Genomic DNA, 22,432 nt, shown 5'->3' with positions numbered 1-22,432 from the left:
GACCCCCCTTTCTTCCTTGATTTTGGTGACATTTATATTGAAGCAATTCAGGAACAATATTTCCACATTTTTGATTATTTGCGTTATTTAAAGATAAATAAGAAAGTAAGATTGATTTGCAAGAACCCTGTGGTTACTGATGGAAGCCCTGTCTGCCCCTTTTGGGCCACTCACCAAAAAGACTTCTGCTTCTTTTTTTTTTTTTTTTTTTTTTTTTTTTTTTCAACGTTTTTTTTATTTATTTTTGGGACAGAGAGAGACAGAGCATGAACGGGGGAGGGGCAGAGAGAGAGGGAGACACAGAATCGGAAACAGGCTCCAGGCTCCGAGCCATCAGCCCAGAGCCTGACGCGGGGCTCGAACTCACGGACCGCGAGATCGTGACCTGGCTGAAGTCGGACGCTCAACCGACTGCGCCACCCAGGCGCCCCGACTTCTGCTTCTTTACCTCTGTGAAGAGTAGTGTGAAAGAGGACGGTTTCCTTTGTCCCTCTGCTTTGGCATCACTACCCACACTGAGCTTTTTAATTTATTCACTCTTCTTGGTTATAAAGCCTTTCTGTTTGGCCAAATGAAATTACATTCTGTGTTATCTAATTTATTTTGCAACTAGTTTAAGAACTTTCAAGAGACACTCCAATTAAAATTTTTTTTTAATGTTTATTTTTGAGAGGGAGAGAGAGAGAACACAAGTGAACGAGGGTCAGACAGAGGGGGGACGCAGAATTGGAAGCAGGCTCCAGGCTCTGAGCTTTCAGCACAGAGCCTGACCCTGGGCTTGAACCCATGAACCGTGAGATCATGACCTAGGCCGAAGTTGGATGTTTAACCAACTGAGCCACCAAGGCTCCCCGAGACACCCCAATTTAAATCCATGTCTAAGAGAAGGAAAAATTGATCTTAATCTGGACTTGGTGGTCAATGAGGCAATACTTAGTATATGTACTACTTTTACATATTTCTTTACTATTTTGCTTAATATTCTGTGCTTCTTAAATCATTCTTTTAAAATAACTAATCCTATCCATTTTGTAAAAAGCTAATGATATAAAATGTAAGTAGGAAGGGTTGAAAAGTGGGAGCCACAGTTTACCTGCAAGTATATGATTATCTTCTTTTTAAAGATGCCCTAACCCTGGGGTTTCTCTTTCCTGTGCATCCACTTAGTTGCAAAATCCTGGTTATTTTATATTTTAAATTCCATGAATTTATTCTGTCCTCTTGGTCAGCGTTACCCTATCTGTAAGCCACCTGTTTTATCAACAAGACTATTACAGGAGCCTTCTAACGGACTCAGGTGTAAAAGTTACTCTCTTCCTTTCTCTGTGTCAGTATTGTTGCTATCCTAAATATGCTAAAGTTATCACTCTCTTTCTTACTGTTCTTCAGTGATTCATCATCATCCAGAGCATTGGTTCTAAAAAATTGATGTGCATAAGAATTGCTGGGGCAGGGGCATGTGAGTGGCTCTGAAGGTTAAGTGTCTGACTCTTGATCTCAGCTCAGGTCATGAGTTCAAGCCCCACATTGAGCTCCACACTGGGCATGGAGCCCACTTAAAACCAAACAAACAAAAAAGAATCACTTAGGCATTTTCTGATTTAATGTGTCTAGAGATTCTGATTTGTATTGTTCTTAGACCCCAAGCTTTGAGGAACCCCGAATCATAACTAATTGCTAACAGCTGCTGAGCTTGTACCAGGCGCTGATCTAAGTTGGCTCTGCTTGCTAATTCTCTCAACCATCTTGTGAGGTAGATACAAACTATTCTGCTGTTTCCCATTATAAGGATGATACCATCAAGGGTAACTCCATGCTTCTTGTCATGGACCTCCAGAGTTCTGACCCATATCTGTTTTCTTACCTGCCCCCCCCCCTTTGTTGTCACCTCTTCCCCGTTCCTCTTTGCCCTGAAAATCCGGTAATACTGAACTGTATGTTGCCTAAAAATACCATTTCTTTTCAGGTATTTGTGCTCTTATCATATTCCTATTTCCTAAAGCTTCCTTCCCTTGGTTCTTTCTTTACTCAAGACCTTCTGTTCAGGAATCATCTCTGAGAAGTATTTCCTAAATACAAACCCTAATTAGTTAACTCCTGTCTATTTCTGAATGATTTGTGCATACTATAGTCATGAGACTGGGAATGGCATTTTCTAGAAATAATTTATGTCTTTTTCTCCTGTCCTTAACTCTTGATTGCAACTGCTTGAGAGTAGAAAACAGGTGATTTTCTTTTGTAACCCCACGGTGCCCACATAGAGTAGGATCTCAGTAAAGTATCTTTGTGTACTTTCAAAGTAACTGTAGCTAGCATTATTTGTCTGTGTCATTCTTCCATGTGTATTACCATAATGGAGACTTACTTGTAGAATCTCAAACAGAACCGCTAAAGGTGAATCATGGAGGGGAGAGACTTTTGTCAGATTAAGATAGTTAAGTGGCAAATTAAGGAATTATAATTGAATAGTAAAGGAGATAAATATATGTAGGAAAAGAGAATCATAGTGTATTTAATTTAAGATCATTATGGGTTGAGATTAGACTTCTAGGAAATATGTGACCCATTGTAGCTCTGCTGTAATTTGCTTTTCAAAAATTCTTGTCTTGTATTTGCTTTTTAGAAAAAGACGCCACAGTTTCACTTCTCTTTTTACCATGTACATGAATGTTTAACAAATAGAGATTCGACAAGAATAATATGTAAAGCCAAACTAAATAGAAACAACTTGATGTGGTGGGTGGGCCCTGGACCATTCATGCCCTGAGACTAATTGTTGGATGGCAGGCTGAGGTCCTGCCTTATTTCAGGCCTCACTGGTTAATTAAGTAGTTTTAGACTTGACATTTCTAGGCTTTGTTGTCCTACCAAATGATGTGAGTGAAATTTTAAGTTGACATAATAGGTTACCTTAAAGTCCTTTCTGATGTTATTCTCCTAACAACGAACACAATATAGTTGATCTTAAGGTCTGTGCATCTGACTCTCAGAAATTCTGAAGTACTTCCTACATTGCATCAATATATTTGACTGTTTTCGGTGTGATTATTTGAATTGTTAAGTGTTTATGTTTGTAAGACTATTACACAGCCACGAAAACTTGTTAGTATAGTTGCATTTGTTCGGCCCAGTCTGAATTTAAACAAAACAGGACAATTTATAATTATTTTTCTCTGTCGTGTTCATATGTTTGGGGAGGGGAGTTGGTAACACCACCCTGTAAGGATAAAGGAACAGTAAAGTCATTTGCTCTGTGTCATTTTAGCTGCAGACATTCAATACTGCCGCACCTTGTCAAGATGTCAAACAGCTGACTAATGGAGTTGCCATGGCACAAGTTCTTCATCAAATGTAAGTAGTAGTCCAGACTCTTTTTGAAAGAATTGTAAACCCAATACCAAGGAAGAAAACTTAGCCTTGTATTCTAAAAGTTGCTGAAACTTTATCCTATTAAGTCGTGACAGGCATTATTACATCTAGGGCACAGGAAAGTTCACCACCTGATTCTTCCTTGCTTGTTCACAGAGGTAATCTTAATTAAGTGAGCAAACACGATTATTATCTAGCTAAGAGATTTTCATTTTAAACTTGTCCTGGTCACATTCACAAACTACAGTAACTGGAAAAGAAGCCGTTTTAAGGAATGGTATAATTGCTTATGATTTTTTGAGTTACTTTACTATCATTGGAAGGTATCAATGCATGGAGATTATTATTTTAGAGAGAATTGAAGTATATAATACTGGATTTGGAAAAAATATTAAATTTTAAAATCTATATTTGAGTTAAAAGTAGGAATTCTATGACTCTACCAATAATAAAATGAGGTATAAATGAATTTTGAAATCACAAATATTGGAGAATCTTAATAAAACGATTCTATTTGGATTAGGCCCATTAGATATAATTATATAGTATCAAAAGTTCCTAAGTCCATTATTTCATAATTTTTGCCAAACATTGTGCAATGATTACGGTTATAACATCTGCAATATGAGCTCTACCCTTAGTAGGAACAAACAGGGCTAATTTATTAATTGATAGCCCTACTGATTTTGTATTAGCTTACTTTTATGATAATGTGTCTTCCATGAGACCAGAATCCTATCTCTGCTATTTGTTTTATAGTCAGAGATGTTTTTTTCAGTGGTTGCCATCATTTTGTCAAGGTTTGTTGTAATTGACATTGAAAACCCTGTAGATGGGTTTGCAGAAATTCCTTATCACCCTCAGAAAAACAACTCAAAGTGTCAAAATTGTAGTGACTTGGAATTTTCAACATGATCTAATGTGAATAGACAGATTTTATGGTTAACTCAAGATTAATACATTAAGAGACAAACTTAACATGTTAACTTTTTTTTTTTGGCAGTCATTCTAAAATATGCCTTTCTCCCTTCTTTTCTCAAACATGTTTCTTAAACATTTTATTTATTTATGCCCTGATTAGTTTCAAAGTGATTTAATTGGTCAGAACCAAGCATTCTGGATATGATCCTTTATTGATGATGTGGGAAAGTTGTCATTATTTTTTATTGTTAGAATGTGCCCCTTGCCTTTTGTTATTGCAGTATGTTGTGGGTATTGGTGTAGATGGAGCTACATTGTGGTTGGTATGGATGTAAGACTGGTACGCATTCATTGACTTCAACAGTGCCATCCAAAGCTGTTATTTATATGTATTGTGGTAGCTCTGGTAGCTTTTATACTACAATACAATAGAAGAGACCTGTTTTTACTGTGATATGATGCAATGGCTCTTTGTCTCCCTGTACTCTACCACTGTACCTGATGTTTATTATTTTTTTTATTTAAAAAAAATTTTTTTAGTGTTTATTTATTTTGGGGAGACAGAGAGACAGAGTGGGGGAGGGGCAGAGAGAGAGGGAGACACAGAATCCAAAGGAGGCTCCAGGCTCTGAGCTGTCAGCACAGACCCCGACACGGGGCTCGAACCCACGAAGCATAGGATCATGACCTGGGCTGAAGTCGGATGCTCAACCAACTGAGTCACCAAGGAGCCCCTGTACCTGATGTTTAGAGTAGGGTCAGTTCAAATTTAGTTAAACTCTACCCTTTATCACTAACTCATTTTCCATAATCTGTTGGATTCTGCTGTTACTGCCAAACCTCTGGCTCTCTGATTTTCCTTTTTTTCTTTTCCTTCTCTCATTTGTCTCTTGTCTTCTAATGGCTTTTCTGCAAGAATAATAAAATAGCCAAACAATCAGAAAGCTCTCTTTCTCCATAAAACATATGACAGTGACCTAAAATTGGATTGAAACCTCTTTTTTTGCTTTGCCTGTTTTGGCATGTACTTAGCTGTCTTAGTCTCCTTATCATCCAAGAATTATTTAAACTTTATTTTTCTTTTGAATCCCCTTCTAGTTTTATAGCTTTCCAGAAGTCTGGATCTGGATAGTGAAACTTAGAAGCATACATTTTTCTCTAGTTGAATCAGTATATCATATTGCTGCTAAAAGGGCACATTTTACCATATTTCTTTGAACACTCAAAAGCACTTTGTATATGTTACATTCTGTTATGAATTGCATTGATAACTATTGTGACTCACATCAAATCACATCAAAGTTGTAACTGAAGATGAGAAGGGAAATTCTGCTTTCTAAGGAAGTAGCAAAATTTAATGAGTAATTATTATTTACCTGAAGCAAGTATGGTAAATAATAAATCTTAAAAATCAATGCCCAAACTATATGACTTAGACTTGGAGAGTCATGGAATTATTGCTAGGGTTTTACAAGTCCTTAATTGTTATCTTTGGCCTGAATACTTTTAAAAATATATGTAGATATTTAAAGAACACATGGGGAGAATCTATAATTACAGCTGCATTAGTTTCCCAGGTACCACAGAGTGGGTGGTTTAAATCAACAAAAATTTGTTTTCTCTTAATTCTGGAGGCTAGAAGTCCTACATCAAGGTATTGGCTGGGTCATGCTCTCTCTGTTGCCTGTAGGGGAGGATCATTCCTTCCAGCTTTCGTACCACCATCCCCCCTCCATCCTCCCCACCCCCCCACCCCCCTATTCCCAAGTCTGTGGCAGCATGGCTCCATCTCTGTCTCTTCTTTGCTTGGTTGTCTTCCCTCCATGTCCGTGTCTTTGTGTCCTCTCCTCTTCCAGTCGTATTAGTAATTTAGTTTGATCTCATCTTAATTTGATTGCATCTGCAATGACCCTGTTTCCAAATAAGGTCACATTGACAGATATTGGGGGTTAGAATATGAACGTGTTATTTTGGAAGATACAGTTCAACCCACAACAACTATAAATACTATAGCATGTGACTTCCCCCAAAAGAAAGGCTTAATTTGGCCACTTTAAACAACAGATAACTTCTCTGCTTATTTCTTTTGCCTGTCTTGACTAGACATTTTTGCAAGAGGGAAAAAAGCGAGAACAAGAATGTAGAAACCCAGAGACCTCAAGTACCATGCAGTTATCTCTTCATTCATTCAGTCAGATATTGGAGTATTTGAAATGATGAATCATGATAGCCAACATCTGAGTATTTACTAAGTTATAAGCCATTGTTATATACCCTACGCATATATTATTTCATTTAATTTTTACTGTTCTGTGAGGTAGATATTCCTCAGTCTATACATGAAACAGAGGTTTAGAGAGGTGAAACAACTTTGGTAAGATCAAATAACGAGTTAATAGCAAAGCCAGGATTGGCATAGCTTTGGCCTGACTCTAATACCTGTGCTCTCAGTCAGCTGTAATCCGTGAAATCTAGTATCTTGACCTTCTCCTGATAGATTTTTACTTTGGGGTCTTAATACATAAAAGGTCAGATGTGCATGCCCAAAGTACAGATCACAATTTCATGTGTTAACCACAGTAGGCCTTTTAATTGTCCAAGAAAAACTATGTCAGGGTGTCTCTTGGAGCAAAACAACTATGTTGTGTATAGTAACCGGCAGTTGTTAATTATTGCCTGTGTTTAGTTGGTAAAATTGTTGAAGACAAACACTACGAGTGCAGTTAAATAATTTTATACTCATTCCTACTTACTTTTGTTAGACAACAATTGGACCATATTTTGCTTCCTCAGTCTTATGTCCCCTCGAGTTTCACTGAAGTTCTGGGAAGGATGAGAAAAGGAGCTAATTGTTCAGGCCAGGAGTCTGGTTAAGACGTGTAGATGTGGCAGTGCAGAAGTGTAAGGAAGGATATGTCCAGAGTTACGAGGTTGGGTATCAAGGGGAAGGTTGGCTGCCGTTACAAATGTTTCAGAAGAATGACTTGTTTATGAGAAAAGGAAGAAGGCAGAAGTTACGAAGTATTTCTCAGAGTGTTATAGGCTGAATGCTGGCATCCATTCCAGATTTCTGTGTTGAAGCCCTGACCCCCAGTGTAGTAGCTGTATTGGAGATGAGGCCTCTGAGAAGCAATTAAGGTTAAATAAGGTCATAAGAGTGGGGCCCTGATCTGATAGGATTGGAATCTTTGTAAAAGAGACATCAGAGAGCTCACTCTCTGTGAGCACACCAAGAAGAGGTCATGTGAGCACACGGACAGATGGCAGCCACCTACAGGCCGAAAGAAGAGAGCTGAGAACGAAACCTACCTTGCTACACCATTTTGATCTTGGGTTTCCAGCTTCCAGAGCTGTGGGAAGTAAATTTCTGTTATGTAAGCCACCCAGTCTGTGATCTTTTGTTATAGAAGCTTGAGCAGACTAAGACGTAGGGCTGAAGTTGATTTGGAGTAGAAAGAAAGACAAGGAGGAACACAAGATAAAAGGAGGAAAGCTAGAAGAGGTTATGTCTAGATCCATATTCTAGAGGTAATTAGAACATAATTCTAGAAGCATATATAATGATATCTTTTAGAAGACTTGTGTAGTAGGGTTCTCCAGAGAAATAGAATTAGTAAGACATGGATATATACAATAGGATGGACACACACACACAAACACGCACAATGCACACGGGACAGAGAAATTTGTTTTTAGGATTGGTTCACATGATTGTGGAGGCTGGCAAGTCCAGAATCCACAGGTCAGGCCTGCAGGCCAAAGATCCAGGAAAAAGTGGATGTTGCAGCCAGAGTCCACAGGCAATCTCTTGGCAGAATTTACTCTTTCTTGAGGGGGGTTAGTCTTTTTCTTAAAGGCTTCAATTGACTGGATGAGACCCACCCACATTATGGAGGGTAATGTGTTTTATTTAAAGTCTACTGATTTTTTTTTTATTAAAAAAATTTTCTTTAATGTTTATTTGAGAGAGAGAGAGAGAGAGAGAGCGTGGGCAGGGGAGGGGCAGAGAGAGAGGGAGACACAGAATCTGAAGCAGGCTCCAGGCTCTGAGCTGTCAGCACAGAGCCTGATACAGGGCTCAAACTCACGGGCTGTGAGATCATGACCTGAGCCGATGTCAGACACTCAGCCGACTGAGCCACCCAGGCGCCCCTAAAGTCTACTGATTTTAATGTTAATCTTATCTAAAAAAGTGCTTTCATAGCCACATCCAAGCATGTTTGAACAAAAACTGGGTATCCTGACCTAGCCAAGTTGATACATAAAATTAATCATCACAACTGGCTTACCTCTTTTACTTAATCTGATGTCGAAAGAAATGAATTTACTTTGATGACAGTTTTGACTTATTAGTAAATCAGAATTTTCAGGCAAGTGCTTGGTTAGAAATACACCATTCATATATTGAGGCAAGTCATTTTGGTAATTGTAGCCTTAGTATCTGGGAAAAGTTGAATATAATTAACATTAATTTGCTCAAAAGGAAATGGTTACATATTCCACATAGATGAATTAGAAATGAAGTCATTTTTGGTTACCCAGTCAAAGCAATATCTTCTGTATTAGAACATCTGAGGCAGAATGATTTGTGGAAAGCTAAGCACTGTGTTCTAGTTTTAGCTTTTCATTTTTAAATTCAAGTTTGGAAGAGGATCCCTTTAATTTCTTCCCTCACTTTTGTTGGCTTATGTGTAAAGTGAAAATCTAGACAAGACCTTGAAAACCTCTTCTAGCACCATTCTGTGATTTTATAGTGTTTAACTCTTTACAAAAAAAAATTTTTAATGTTTATTTATTTTTGAGAGAGAGAAAGAGAGACAGAGTGCAAGCAGGGGAGGAGCAGAGAGAGAGGGAGACACAGAATCCGAAGCAGGCTCCAGGCTCTGAGCTGTCAGCACAGAGCCAGATGCGGGGCTCGAACCCTTGAACCGTGAGATCATGACCTGAGCTGAAGTCAGACGCTTAACTGACTGAGCCACCCAGGCACCCCTGTAGTGTTTAACTCTTAAAGAATGTCTCACATTCTCCTTTGAGTAGAGTTTTTGTGCTCTTTACTTTCCTGCTTTAATAGCTATTTCCCTGAGAGTCATGGTAGTAAATTATTCATCTTTATATTAATCTTGCTCAGTTCCTTACTCAGAGCAAGCATCCAAATTTTTGTTTAGAATATGTATGATCTATTAGTGTAGTTCACTATATAGTCAAATGTTATTCTTTAAAACCTTATTAAATACATAAAAAATCAATATAGCAATTCATTGTCCTGGCCTCCCATGTTAATATGACTTCATGAGTTTAGAACTAAACTGTCCTTGTAGACTTCTCATTACACTCATTCTCCTCAGTTACAGTCAAATAATTTTGGCCTTTTCTATATACTAGTATGATTTGGGGCTAATTACATAGCTTCCCTCATCTTCATTTCTTTGAAGAGTAAGATTGAGGATAATCATAATCCTTTTCCAGTGACTACAATATTGAAAGTTGCAATATGGAAAAACATCAAGCCCAGTGCTTGATACAGAATAGACATATTAAAATGTTAGTTTTAATTTCTACCTCCCCCCCTTTAGGATTGGGTTTATACATCTTCCTGCTACCAGAGTGTCTTGTATGAGATATTCAGTAAATGTTTATTAAATTGAAGATGCTAATGAATTAAGTAATTTATTATGAGAAATTCCAAAAGAAATCCTTAAGAATCACTAAAAATTCGGGGGGTTCAGTTAAATAATGTTTGCTATTCGTATTAAGGACAGGCTTTTAGATATAAAATAACTTTATTGATTTAATTTAGTACTTTCCATGCAACAAAAATATTTAAATGTTTTGCATTTGTGTTTTCATTTCAGAGATGTAGCTTGGTTCGATGAATCTTGGTTAAGCCGAATTAAAGAAGATACGGGTGACAACTGGAGAATAAAGGTATACAGAATGAGCAGTAGAAGCACTTAACCCAAACAGTGATGTTAAAATTAGCACTAAGCTCAGCTAAATCTTTTTTTTTTTTAATTAATTTAAGGGTGCATATTATTGTGTGCAGTTTGTTTTGACACATGCATGTTCTTAGGTAACTACCATCATAATTAGATGTGGAACATTTCCATTAACCCAGAACATGCACTTACGTCCTTTCCCACTTGATCCCCACTCCTCGCTTGGCCCCGTGGATCTGCTTTCTGTCACTGTAGATTTCTAGAATTCTGTATAAATGGTAACGGACATTATTTACTTTTTGTTACTCTTTGTGTCTAGCATCTTTCACTCAGTGTGATGTTTTTGAGACTTACCCATGCTACCTGTATTAGGAGTTATTTATTATTATAATTATTTTCCTGAGTAGTATTTCATTACATTGATAGTCTACAATTTGCTTGCCCATTCACCTGTTAATGGATGTTGGAATTGTTTCAGTTTTTAGCTACTATGGATACAGTTACAATGAATATTTAGTATGAGTCCTTGCGTAGACATGTGTCTAATTTCTCTTAGATAAATTCTTCAATGTGATTGTATCTGGTTATGTAAGTATATATTTGATCTTATAAGAAACTACCAAACTGATTTTGTTTCTTCATAAGTCAGTTTTGTTGTGTATTATAGGGCATTTGTGTGTTTCACTTAGGTCGTCCAATTTGTTGGCATACAGTTCTTAACTTGTTATTTTGCTAATATAATATTTGCTAATATAATATGCTGGTAACTCTGTGATCTTTAGTGATGTATCCTCTTTCTTTCCCGATGTTGGCAGTTTATGTGTTTTGTCTTTTTTTTCTTGAGAAGTTTGATGTTTTTCAAGTTTTTTGTTTTTTGGTTGTTTTTTTTTTAAGAACTAGCTTTTGCTTTTTATATATTTCCTCTCTGTATTATTTCCTTTCCTTTACCTACACCTTCTCTTCTTTCTTTATGCCTTAAAGTAGAAAATTAAATCATAAGTTTTAGGCACCTTTTTTTTCCCCTAATTTAAGCATTGCCTTACACATCTCACACATTTTGACATTCTATGTTAGTATTTTCATTCAGTTTAAAATACTCATTAATTCCCCATGTGATTTCTTTTGACCTACAGGTAGATTAGAAGTAGATATTTCAAATTATAAATGTTTGAAGATTTTTTAGGCACCTTTTTTATATTTATTGATTTCTAATTTCCATTTTTGTTTGATAACGTAACTCCGTGTTGAGAAATTCTTTTACATTTATTGAGGCTTATTTTATGACCTAACATATGGTCTGTTTTGGTGAATGTTCCATGTGCCCTTGAACATGTATTCTGCAGGCAGATTATATCAAACTTACTGATAGTTCTGTTGCATCTTTTATATCTTTATTGATTTTTCTGTGACCATACTGTCAGTTATGGAAGAGGAGTCCTTAAATCTCTTAACAATGATTGTGGATTTATCAATTTCTCCTTTTAGTTCTGTTAACTTTTATCATGTAATTTGAATCTCTTGTTAGGTTTCTATACATTATTTTTTAAATGTCTTCTTGGTGAATGAATCTACTTATCATTATGAAAGACTTTTTTTTTTTTTTTTTTAAATCCCTGGCAATATTCCTTGCACTGAAGTCTAATTTGTCTGACATTAATGTAGCCACTCTAGTTTTATGATTATTTCTTGCTTTAGTGTATTTTTTTTTATTCTTTTAATCTGTATCTTTATGTTAGGTCTCTCATGTACACATCTAATAGTTGAGTCTTCCTTTTTTTATCCATAGAATATCTATTTTTTTAAGTTTGTATTAAAATTTATTTATTTATTTATTTATTTAAAAAAACTGAGTTGAATCCTCAGCAGCTTTTTTTTTTTTTTTTTTTTTAAGTTTATTTATTTTTGAGACAGAGAGAAACAGAGCATGAATGGGGGAGCGGCAGAGAGAGAGGGAGGCACAGAATCGGAAGCAGGCTCCAGGCTCTGGGCCATCAGCCCAGAGCCCAACGCGGGTCTCGAACTCACGGACCACGAGATCGTGAACTGAGCCGAAGTCGGACGCTTAACCGACTGAGCCACCCAGGCGCCCCTGTATTAAAATTTTTTTAGTGTTTATTTATTTTTGTGAGAGAGACAGACAGAAAGACAGACAGACAGAGTGTGAGCAGGGGAGGGGAAGAGAGAGAGGGAGACAAAGAATCCAAAGCAGACTCCAGGCTCTAGCTGTCAGCATAGAGCCCCACGTGGGGCTCGAACCCACGAACTGCGAGATCATGACCTGAGCTGAAGTCAGACGCTTAACCAACTGAGCCACCCAGGCCACTCCTGGTTTTTGTTTTTGTTTTTGTTTTTGTTTTTGTTTTTAAAGAAAATCTTCCATTTTTTTTCTTATATTCCTATTTTCATTTAAATCCTTGAACATTATTTCTAAGCTAGCAGTTTTAACATTATTATCTTCTAATTCTTTCATCGCTCATTTCTGGGCTTGTTTCTATTGACTGAGATTTCTCCTCATGATCCATGTTTTTTTAATGATCCATATTTTCCTGCTTCTTCACATATATATGTAGTAGTTTTTTATTGGATGCTAAACAGTGTTTGGATGCTAGAATTTCATTGTTGAGTGCTGGATTTTTTGTTTTTCTTCGGAGAGAGTCGGACTTTGTTCTTGCAAGCAATTAAGATACTTATGAATCAATTTGATCCTTCTAAAGTTTTGGGTGGGAGGCAGATCTAGGGTTATCTTTCTTCTAGGGCTAGTTTAGACAAACTACTAAGGTATGACCTTTTCAAAGTCTTTAGTGAATGCTTGTCTATAGCATTGTCTCTTCACTCTGGCTGGTGGGAATTTCAACCATTTCTGGCCTTGTGTAATCTTTGGAAATTATTCAGCTTAAATTTCCCTGGCTTGTTTTTGCCTTGGGAGTTATTCTTGACTGGGGAAAAAATGGGGAAAAAAGTGAAATTTTTTTTGTTGAATCTCACTGAGTTTCTCTCGTGCACATGCGAATTAGTATTCAGCTGAAAGACACAAAACACTGTGTAGATTTCCGGAGCTCTTTTCCTCCATAGTGCTCACCTCTTCATTTGTCTGCCTACAAAGTCTAACTACCTTGACCTTCCTGAACTTCTGAAGTCTAACTCCTCAACTCAAGGAGAACTTCAGGCTTTGTTCAGGTTCTACCACTCCATTCCATGGAATGAAAATCCCCTCCAGAGAGAAATCTTGGACTAGAGTTGGACTCATCTTTTTGTTTTCCTTCTCTCAGAAATTAGAGTTCCATCCTGCCCAATGGCTAAAGCTTGGAAACAGTTGTTTCTTTGTATTTTGTCCTGTTTTCTGTTGTTTTTGGCAAGAGAATAAGTAGAAACCTTGGTACTCATTCATGACTGGAGGTGAACATAGTCAAAGCTAAATCTTTAAAGTTGTACTTTTCCTCATTGCGTCTCATTTTGAATAGAATCGCCCTGGTTAACCTATGTAAGCATGAAGACATTTTTAATCAAACTCCGATTAAAGCTTTCATGTTTAAAAAATATCATATGCTTGTATCTATAAAACTCTAATATATGTTTTTGTTGTCATTTTTATGAGGCCAGAGTTCTTATGTCTTTCACATTGGCATAAATTTTCCTTCATTACTAATGTGAAATAATTCATTGAATTCTTATTTTTTTTTCCATTAGGCTAGTAATTTAAAGAAGGTACTTCAAGGAATTATGAGTTATTACAATGAGGTATGAAAAATATCTGATTTGTTTAAATACCAAATCATATATGATAATTATGTTGACACTAAAAAAAACTTGGATTTTAGTTTATAACATTTTACTGAAATGTAATTCATAATTAGAATATATTGTTTTTTGCCATGTTCAGAACACTCAAATTTTGTGAACATGAATAGGCTTAAACTAATATATTGGTTTGTAAAATAATGTTCCTTCTGTATTGATACTCCTGAAATTGGTTATTTTCTACAATTGAATTACTGTCATTTCTGTATGACTTGATTTTAAAAAATGCACAGTCTATACAAATAGATTTTATAATTAAGTTGAAGTATTTCCTATGTAAGTATTATTTTGACATTTCTTTTCAGTGCAAGCAGCAGCAAGGTATACTGTGAAATTATGCTTTTGTGCAAGTGAAATAGAAAATAAGCAAAATGGAAGTAGTATTAAAGTCACTTTAGATAGTACATTATTTAAGTAGGTTTTTTGTTTTTTTCTTATTCAATACCATAACAAGTTTTCTAATAGGGTTATTTGATATAAGAAAGTTTATTGCTTATGTTTGCAATCTTTTGGTTTGGTTTTGCCATTAAAATATTTGGTTTCTATTTTTACTCTTTTAAATTTTTTAATTTTTTCTTTATTTTTGAGAAAGAGAGAGTGCGAGCAGGGGAGGGGCAAAGAGAGAGGAAGAATCTCAAGCCGGCTATGCACTGTGAGCTCAGAGCCCAACGTAGGGATTGAACTCACAAAACTGTGAGATCACTGCCTAAGCTGAAATTAAGAGTTAGGTGCTTAACTGACTGAGCCATCCAGGCGCCCTGGTTTCTGTTTTTTAAAGTTGTCACATATTTACACTTGTAATTTTTTCCAAACAATTTTAAAGACTGAAAAGTTTCAATTTATTAATGCCTAAAACTCATTTTGGAACTTTTTTTTTAATGTCAAGAAAATTTTTTAAAATGCTAAAAAAAGATAAGGAAAGATTAATCCATTGGATTTGTTAGATTTGCTGTTCTTTTGTAAGTGTGATGATTTATATTATGGTTTCTGTTATTCAATCATGCGTCAAAATATTATGCATATCTTTTGGCTTACGTAAATCTATTTTTGGAAAGGTGTAACTTTTGTCATAATAGATCAAGCTAGGGGTTTCTTAATCCCTTTGACAGTGGGATCAAAGGATATTGATGTAAAACCATTTTAGTTGCTGTTGGTTGGTTACTCAAAATTTTGGGATGCTGCTTGAACTTTGTTTACTGGTTTTAGTAAATAATTATGAATATATCAATTTGTTGATTTATCTCATGATCCTATTTATAATTTATTTTCCTTGTGATAATTAAATGTAATAAATTCTTTGTAATCTACATAAATGAGTGATCTAATTTATTGTCTCACTACTGCAGTTTTTGGGGCAGCAGATTTCTGAAGAACTCATCCCTGATTTGAACCAAATAACTGAATGTTCAGATTCTGTGGAGCTAGGGAGGTTGCTCCAGCTTATTTTAGGTTGTGCCGTCAATTGTGAAAAGAAGCAAGGTAAGTGAATTTCAATCAATTCAAAGTCAATCTGGGAATATTTACTTTCTAGGAACAACCTACATTGTTATAGAAAGTAGCATAAAAATTCACTGTTGCATCTTGCACAAATCACCTGGAAATGTAGCCTAGGAGATCTTAATTCTATCCCTGTTCTGTCATTAATAAGTACAAATCTTAGTTGTACCTGGATTCTGAGATTTATATTCAGTGGCTAAATTAAATGTATTTTAGTTTAATTAATTTAATTTATAATATTCAGTGCTAGGACTTAGTGGATATTTAGTAAAAATTGTACTTGTTCATCTGCTACATTTTCTGATAGAAGATAGAATCTTAGGCTGATTCAGATTTTTATAAATAAATATGCAGATACTAAGTTATAACCCAAGCTTCCTCAGATGATATTCTGCTCTTTTCAGAAGAATGCCTGTCCAGCGTATCCTCCACTTAAGCAATCTGATGACACAAACGTAATTGTTATATTGGTATATCCAAAAACAGTGACTCATATCCTAGTGAATACAAAAAGAACATTTTTGGTTGCATGTAGTGAATGAAATAATGAATGGAACACACCAAAATTTACTTCCTTCAGAGTCTTGCATCATTCTGGGTGGTGAGATTTTTGTTGCTGATGTTTTTTGCAGGAGTCATCCAAACTTGGTCTCAGTATATCACCTTTATGAGAGAATGTTGGGTGCTTAAGTTTGTAAAAAACTGTAAGCCAGGATTTTAGAAGACAAATTCAACATTATCTAGTGAAGTAATAATATGAGGCAGGTTAAATTCAATAAGAACAAACTCAGGAAGGAGAAAGATAAAATATATGAAATTAATTGCTTTGTTTTTTTAAGTTTATTTATTCTGAGAGGGCTGGAGAGAGCATGAGCGGGGAAGGGACAGAGAAAGAGGGGGAGAGAATCCCCAGTGGGCTCTGTACTGTCAGCACAGAGCCTGATATGGATCTCAAACTCATGAACCATGAGATCATGACCTGAACTGAAGTCGGATGCTCAACCGACTTAACCACCCAAGCGCCCCAGAAATTAATTGCTTCTCAATAAAAAAGGACAGCGACTGGGTATCAGAAAATCTTGGTATTAGTTCATCTCTATCATCAACTAGCTATTTTTTTCTAGGGCAAGTGAGTATTTCTCCGCAGGCTTTTATTTTTCAGAGATAGTGTCAAAGATCTATGTATTGGGGTTTTTCACACAAATAAGGAGAATTTGGTCATCAAAAGTTATTAACACTTTCATAAATTTTAATTACAAATTGACAAATAGCAATTAATTTATAAATCTAGCAATTTTCTGTTATTGTGATCCTTTTTATTTTTTATTTGATTAATGCTTTGTTTCTCTTTCAGCTACTGGTTATTTATAACATCTGTTTGCTTAATTTTAGCACATTTGTCAGTTTTTTTTATTGAAGTGTAATTGACATTCAATTTTATATTAGTTTCTGGTGTACAGCATATTGATTTGACACTTCTGTACATTACTCAGTGCTCACCATGATTAGTGTAGTCACCATCTGTCTCCAATGTTATTACGATGTTATTTACTATATTCCCTAGGCTGTACTTTCATTACTGTGACTAATTTATTTTATAACTTTAAGTTTGCACCTCTTAATTCCCTGTATCTGTTTCACCCATTCTCCCGCTCACCCCTTCTCTAACAACCATATAAGCGAAATCATATGGTATTTGTCTTTATCTGACTGACTCCTTTCACTTACCATCATACTTTTTAGGCCCATCCATTTGTTGAGAACGCCAGATCTCATTCTTTGGCTGTGGCTGAGTAATATTCTGTTCTGTGTATGTAGACTTCTTCTTCTTTATTCATTCATCTATTGACAGATATTTGGGTTGCTTCCGTATCTTGGCTATTGTAAATAATGCTGCAATCAACATAGGGGTGCATGTATCTTTTCAAATTAGTGTTTACATTTTCTTTGGTTAAATACCTTGTGTTGGAATTACTGGGTTGTATAGTAGTTCTGTTATCTATGTTTTTGAGGAACCTCCATACTGTCTTCCACAGTAGTTGTACCATTACATATTCCTACCAACAGCACATGAGGGTTCCTTTTCCTCCACATCCTCGCCAACACTTGTTATTTCTTGTGTTTTTTATTATAGCCATTCTGACTGGTATGAGGTGATATCTTATTGTGGTTTTGATTTGCATTTCCCTGATTGTTAGTGATGTTGAGCATCTTTTCATGTACCTGTTGGTCATTTGTATTTATTCCCTGGAAAAATGTTGGGGTCCTCTCATTCTTAAATCAGATTGTTTGTATTTTTGGTGTTGAGCTGTAGAAGTTCATCATGTATTTTGTATATTAACCCCTTATTAGATAGATAATTTACAGTTATCTTCTATTCAGTGGACTGTCTTACCTCAGGAGACATATCTATAAATATGTTGCTAAGGCTGATGTTCAGGAAATTACTGCCTATGTTTTCTGTTAGGAGTTTTACGGCTGAGGTCTCACAGGTTTCCCAGCACCATTTATTGAAGAGACTGTCTTTTTTCTATTGTATATTCTTTTTTTTTCTTAATTTTTATTCATTTTTGAGAGCGAAAAAGAGAGAGGGAGAGAGAGAGAGAGAAAGGGAGGGAGAGAGAGCGTGAGGGGCAGAGAGGAAGACACAGGATCCAAAGCAGGCTTCTGGCTCTGAGCTGTCAGCACAGAGCCTGATGCGGGGCTCAAACCCACAAACCACAGGATCATGATCTGATCTGAAGTCAGATGCTTAACCAACTGAGCCTCCCAGGCACCCCTCCATTGTATATTCTTGACTTCTTTGTTATTGATTAATTGACCGGGTAGGTGTGGGTGTATTTCTGGGCTCTGTATCCTATTGCATTAATCTATGTTTCTCTTGTGCCAGTACCAGACCATTCCAGTTACCACAGCTTTGTAGTATATCTCGAAACCTGGGATTGTGATACCTCCAGCTTTGTTGTTCTTTCTCAAGATTGCTTTGGCTATTCAAGTTTTTTTGTGGTTCCATACAGGTTTTAAGATTATTTATTCTAGTTCTTTGAAAAATGCTTTTGGCATTTCGATAGGGATTGCAATGAACCTGTAGATGTTTGGGTAGTATGGACATTTAACAATATTAATTCTTTCAGTCGATGAGCATAGTACATCTTTCCATTTGTGTCATCTTCAGTTTCTTTCAGATTTCAGAGTACTGGTCTTTCACTTTATTGGTTAAATTTATTCCTAGGTATTTTATTTTGGCATAGTTGTAAATGGGATTGTTTTCTTAGTATGTTTCTGCCACTTCATTGTTAGTATGTAGAAACACACCAGATTTCTTTATATTGATTTTGTATCCTCCATCTTCACCTCATTTATTAATTGTAGTAGATTTTTGGTGGGGTCTTTAGTGTTCTCTATACACAGTAGCTTGTCATCTGCAAATAGTGATGATTTAACTTCCTCCTTACCAGTTTGGGTGCCTTTTACTTCCTTACTTTTCTGCGGTTGTCGCAGCTAGGACTTCCAGTAGTACTGTGCTGAATAAAAGTGGTGAGAGTGGACAGCCTTACCTTGATACTGATCTTAGAGCAAAAGTTTTCAGTGTTTCATCATTGAGTATGATGTTACCTGTGAGATTTTTTTATATGACCTTTATTATGTTGAGATATGTTCCCTCCAAAACTACTTCATTGAGGGTTTTTATCATAAATGGATATTGTACTTTGTCATATGCTTTTATGCATCTTTTGATGTGATCACATGGTTGTTATTAGTCCTGTTGTTGATGTGATGTATCACATTGATTTGTGAATATTGAACCACACTGGCCTTCCTGGAATAAATCTCACTTAATTGTGGTGAATGATCCTTAAAGTGTTATTGAATGTGTTTTGCTAATATTTTGTTGAGGATTTTGGCATCTGTGTTTGTCAGAGTTATTGGCCTGTAGTTATCTTTTTTAGTGGAGTCTTGATCTGCTTTTGGTATCAGGGTAGTGTTGGCCTCATGGGATCAATTTGGAAGTTTTCCTTCCTCTTCTATTTTTTGGAGTAGTTTGAGAAGAATAGGTATTAACTCTTCTTTAAATGTTTGGTAGAATTTACTGTGAAGCCAGCTGGTCCTGGACATTTGTTTATTGGGAGTTTTTTTTTTTTTTTTTTTTTTTTTTTTTTTTTTTTTTTTAAATTACTGATTCAGTTTCATTACTAGTAATAAGTCTGTTTAAATTTTCTTTTTATTCCTGATTCCATTTTGGAAAATCATGTTTCTAGGAATTTACCCATTTCTTCTAGGTTGTGTAATTTGTTGGTATACAATTTTTCAAAATATTCTGTTGTAATTCTTTGTATTTCTGTGGCATCAGTTACTATTTCTTCTCTTTCATTTTTGATTTTATTTATTTGACTTTTTTTTTTTGACTCTTGATGAGACTGGTTAAAGGTTTATCAATTTCATCTTTTCAAATAACCAGTTCTTGGTTTCATTTCATTTCTATTGTTTTTTAGTCTCTTTCCTTAATTTTACTATTATCTAATCGTTATTATTTCCTTTCTTCTATTAACTTTAAGCCTTGTTCTTCCTTTTCTGGTTTCATTAGATGTAAGATTAGGTTGTTTGGGATTTTTCTTGTTTCTTGAGATAGTCTGGTTTGCTATAAACTTCCCTCTTAAAACAGCTTTTGCTGCATCCCAAAGATTTTGGACTCTTGTGTTTTCATTTCCATTTGTCTCCATGTATTTCCTCTGATTTCTTTGTAACCCATTGGTTGTTTAGTACCATGTTGTTTAGCCTTCTTGTATGTGTGGGGTTTTTTCCAGTTTTTGTTTTTAATTTGATTTCTAATTTCATACCATTGTAGTTGGAAATGATGCTTATTATTATTTCCGTCTTCTTAAATTTATTGAGCTCTGTTTTCTATCAACATGTGATCTTTCCTGAAGAATGTTTCATGCACACTTGAAAAGAATGTGTATTATGCTGTTTTGGGATGGGATGTTTTGTATATATCTGTTCAGTCCATCTGATTAAATGTGTCATTCAAAGTCACTGTTTCCTGTTTCCTGTCACTGTTTCAGATTTTCTGTCTGAATGGTCTATCCAATGATATAAGTGAGATGCTAAGTCCTCTACTATTGTATTTCTGTCAGTTTCTCCCTTTATGACTGTTAATATTTGCTTTATGTATTTAGGTGTCTCTTTATTGGGTACATAGATATTTACAATTGTTATATCCTCTTGTTGGAATGATCCCTTTATTATTATGCAATGCCCTTCTTTGTCCCTTTGCCGCAGTCTTTGTTTTAAAGTCTATTTTATCTGATATAAGTATTGCTATCCTGGCTTTTTTTCCCCCCTTATTCCATTTTCATGGAATATTGTTTTCCATCTCTTCACTTTCAGTCTATTTGTGTCTGTAGATCTGAAGTGTCTTGTAGGCTCATATAGATTTAGCATATAGATTAGTTTTTTCTTTTTTTTAATGTTTATTTATTTTTGAGACAGAAAGAGCGTGAATGGGGCAGAGAGAGAGGGAGACACAGAATCTGAAGCAGGCACCAGGCTCCAAGCTGTCAGCACAGAACCCGATGTGGGACTTGAACCGTGAGATCATGACCCAAGCTGAAGTTGGATGTCCAACAAACTGAGCCACCCAGGCGCCCCAGATGGGTCTTGTTTTCTTTTTTTTTATTTTTTTTTATTTTTTTTAAATGTTTATTTATTTTTTAGAGAGAGAGAGACAGAGACAGAGACAGAGCGTGAGAAGCGGAGGGGCAGAGAGAAAAGGAGTCACAGAATCTGAAGCAGGCTCCAGGCTCTGAGCTGTCAGCACAAAGCTCAACGCGGGGCTCGAACTCACAGACTGTGAGATCTTGACCTAAGCTGAAGTCGGATGCTTAACCGACTGAGCCACCCAGGCACCCTGGGTCTTGTTTTCTTATCCGTTATGTCACTCTATGTCTTTTGATTAGAGCATTTAGTCCATTGACATTTAAAATAATTATTGATAAGAATATACTTATTACCCTTTTGTTAATAGTTTTCTGATTTTTTTTTTTTATAGTTCTTTGTTCCTTTCTTCCTCTCTTGCTCTCTTGTGGTTTGATGGCTTTCTTTAGAGTTATGCTTGGATTCCTTTCTCTCTATGTTTTGTGTATCTGTTATAGGTTTTTGACTTGTGGTTGCCACTGGGTTGATGTATAATATCCTGTGTGTTTGACAATTTATATTATGTTGATATTTATATTAAGTCACTTAAGTTTGAACACATTTTGAAAGCACTAAATATTTACTTCGTTCTTCACATTACATATATAATGTCATAGTTTACATCCTTTTATTTTTTTTGTATCCTTTGGCTAATTTTTGTAGATATAAATGATTTTACTGCTTTTGTGTTTCATCTCCATACTGGCTTTATAAGTAATTAATCTACTGCCCTTAAAATACATTTGCTTTTACCTGTGAAACATTTTCCCTTCATAATATTCTTACATCTGGTTATATCTTTTGTTTCCCACTTAAAGAATTCCTTTTAAAATTTCTTGTTAGGCTGAGTTAATGATGGATGAACTTGTTTAACTTTTGTTTGTCTCAGAGACCGTTTATCTTTCCTTCACTTCTCAGTGATAACTTTGTTGTGTAGCGTATTCTTGTTTGTAAGGTTTTTTCCATTCAGCTCTTTGAATATATCATGCTACTTCCTTCTGGTCTACAAAGTTTCTGCTGAAAATTCAACTGATAGCCTTATGGAATTGCCCTTATATATAACATTTTTATTTTCTCTCGCTGCTTTTAAAATTCTCTATCGTTATTTCATTTTAATTATATTTATCTTGGTGTAATCCTCCTTGTATTCTTCCTGTTGGACGCTCTGTGTGCTGTCTGGACCTGGATATTTGTTTCCCCAAATTAGGAAAGTTTCC

The 22,432-nt window shown here is 35.6% G+C and overlaps 1 protein-coding gene across 1 annotated transcript in view; it reads left to right on the top strand.

The window, feature by feature from the left end:
• Window positions 1-22,432, top strand: part of HOOK1 (hook microtubule tethering protein 1) — a 71,424-nt gene that overhangs the window by 5,651 nt on the left and 43,341 nt on the right. Inside the window, exons 3-6 of the mRNA XM_060624860.2 lie at window positions 3,266-3,351; window positions 10,143-10,215; window positions 13,914-13,964; window positions 15,371-15,503. Coding sequence (XP_060480843.1) covers window positions 3,266-3,351; window positions 10,143-10,215; window positions 13,914-13,964; window positions 15,371-15,503 — 343 coding nt within the window. The remainder of the gene's footprint in view (window positions 1-3,265; window positions 3,352-10,142; window positions 10,216-13,913; window positions 13,965-15,370; window positions 15,504-22,432) is intronic.

Source organism: Panthera onca, chromosome C1 (assembly GCF_046562875.1).
Source record: "Panthera onca isolate mPanOnc1 chromosome C1, mPanOnc1 haplotype 2, whole genome shotgun sequence".
In the NCBI taxonomy this organism is placed as follows: Eukaryota; Metazoa; Chordata; class Mammalia; order Carnivora; family Felidae; genus Panthera; species Panthera onca.
The sequence above is the reverse complement of the archived record's forward strand: the minus strand, read 5'-3'. Positions and strand labels throughout refer to the sequence as shown.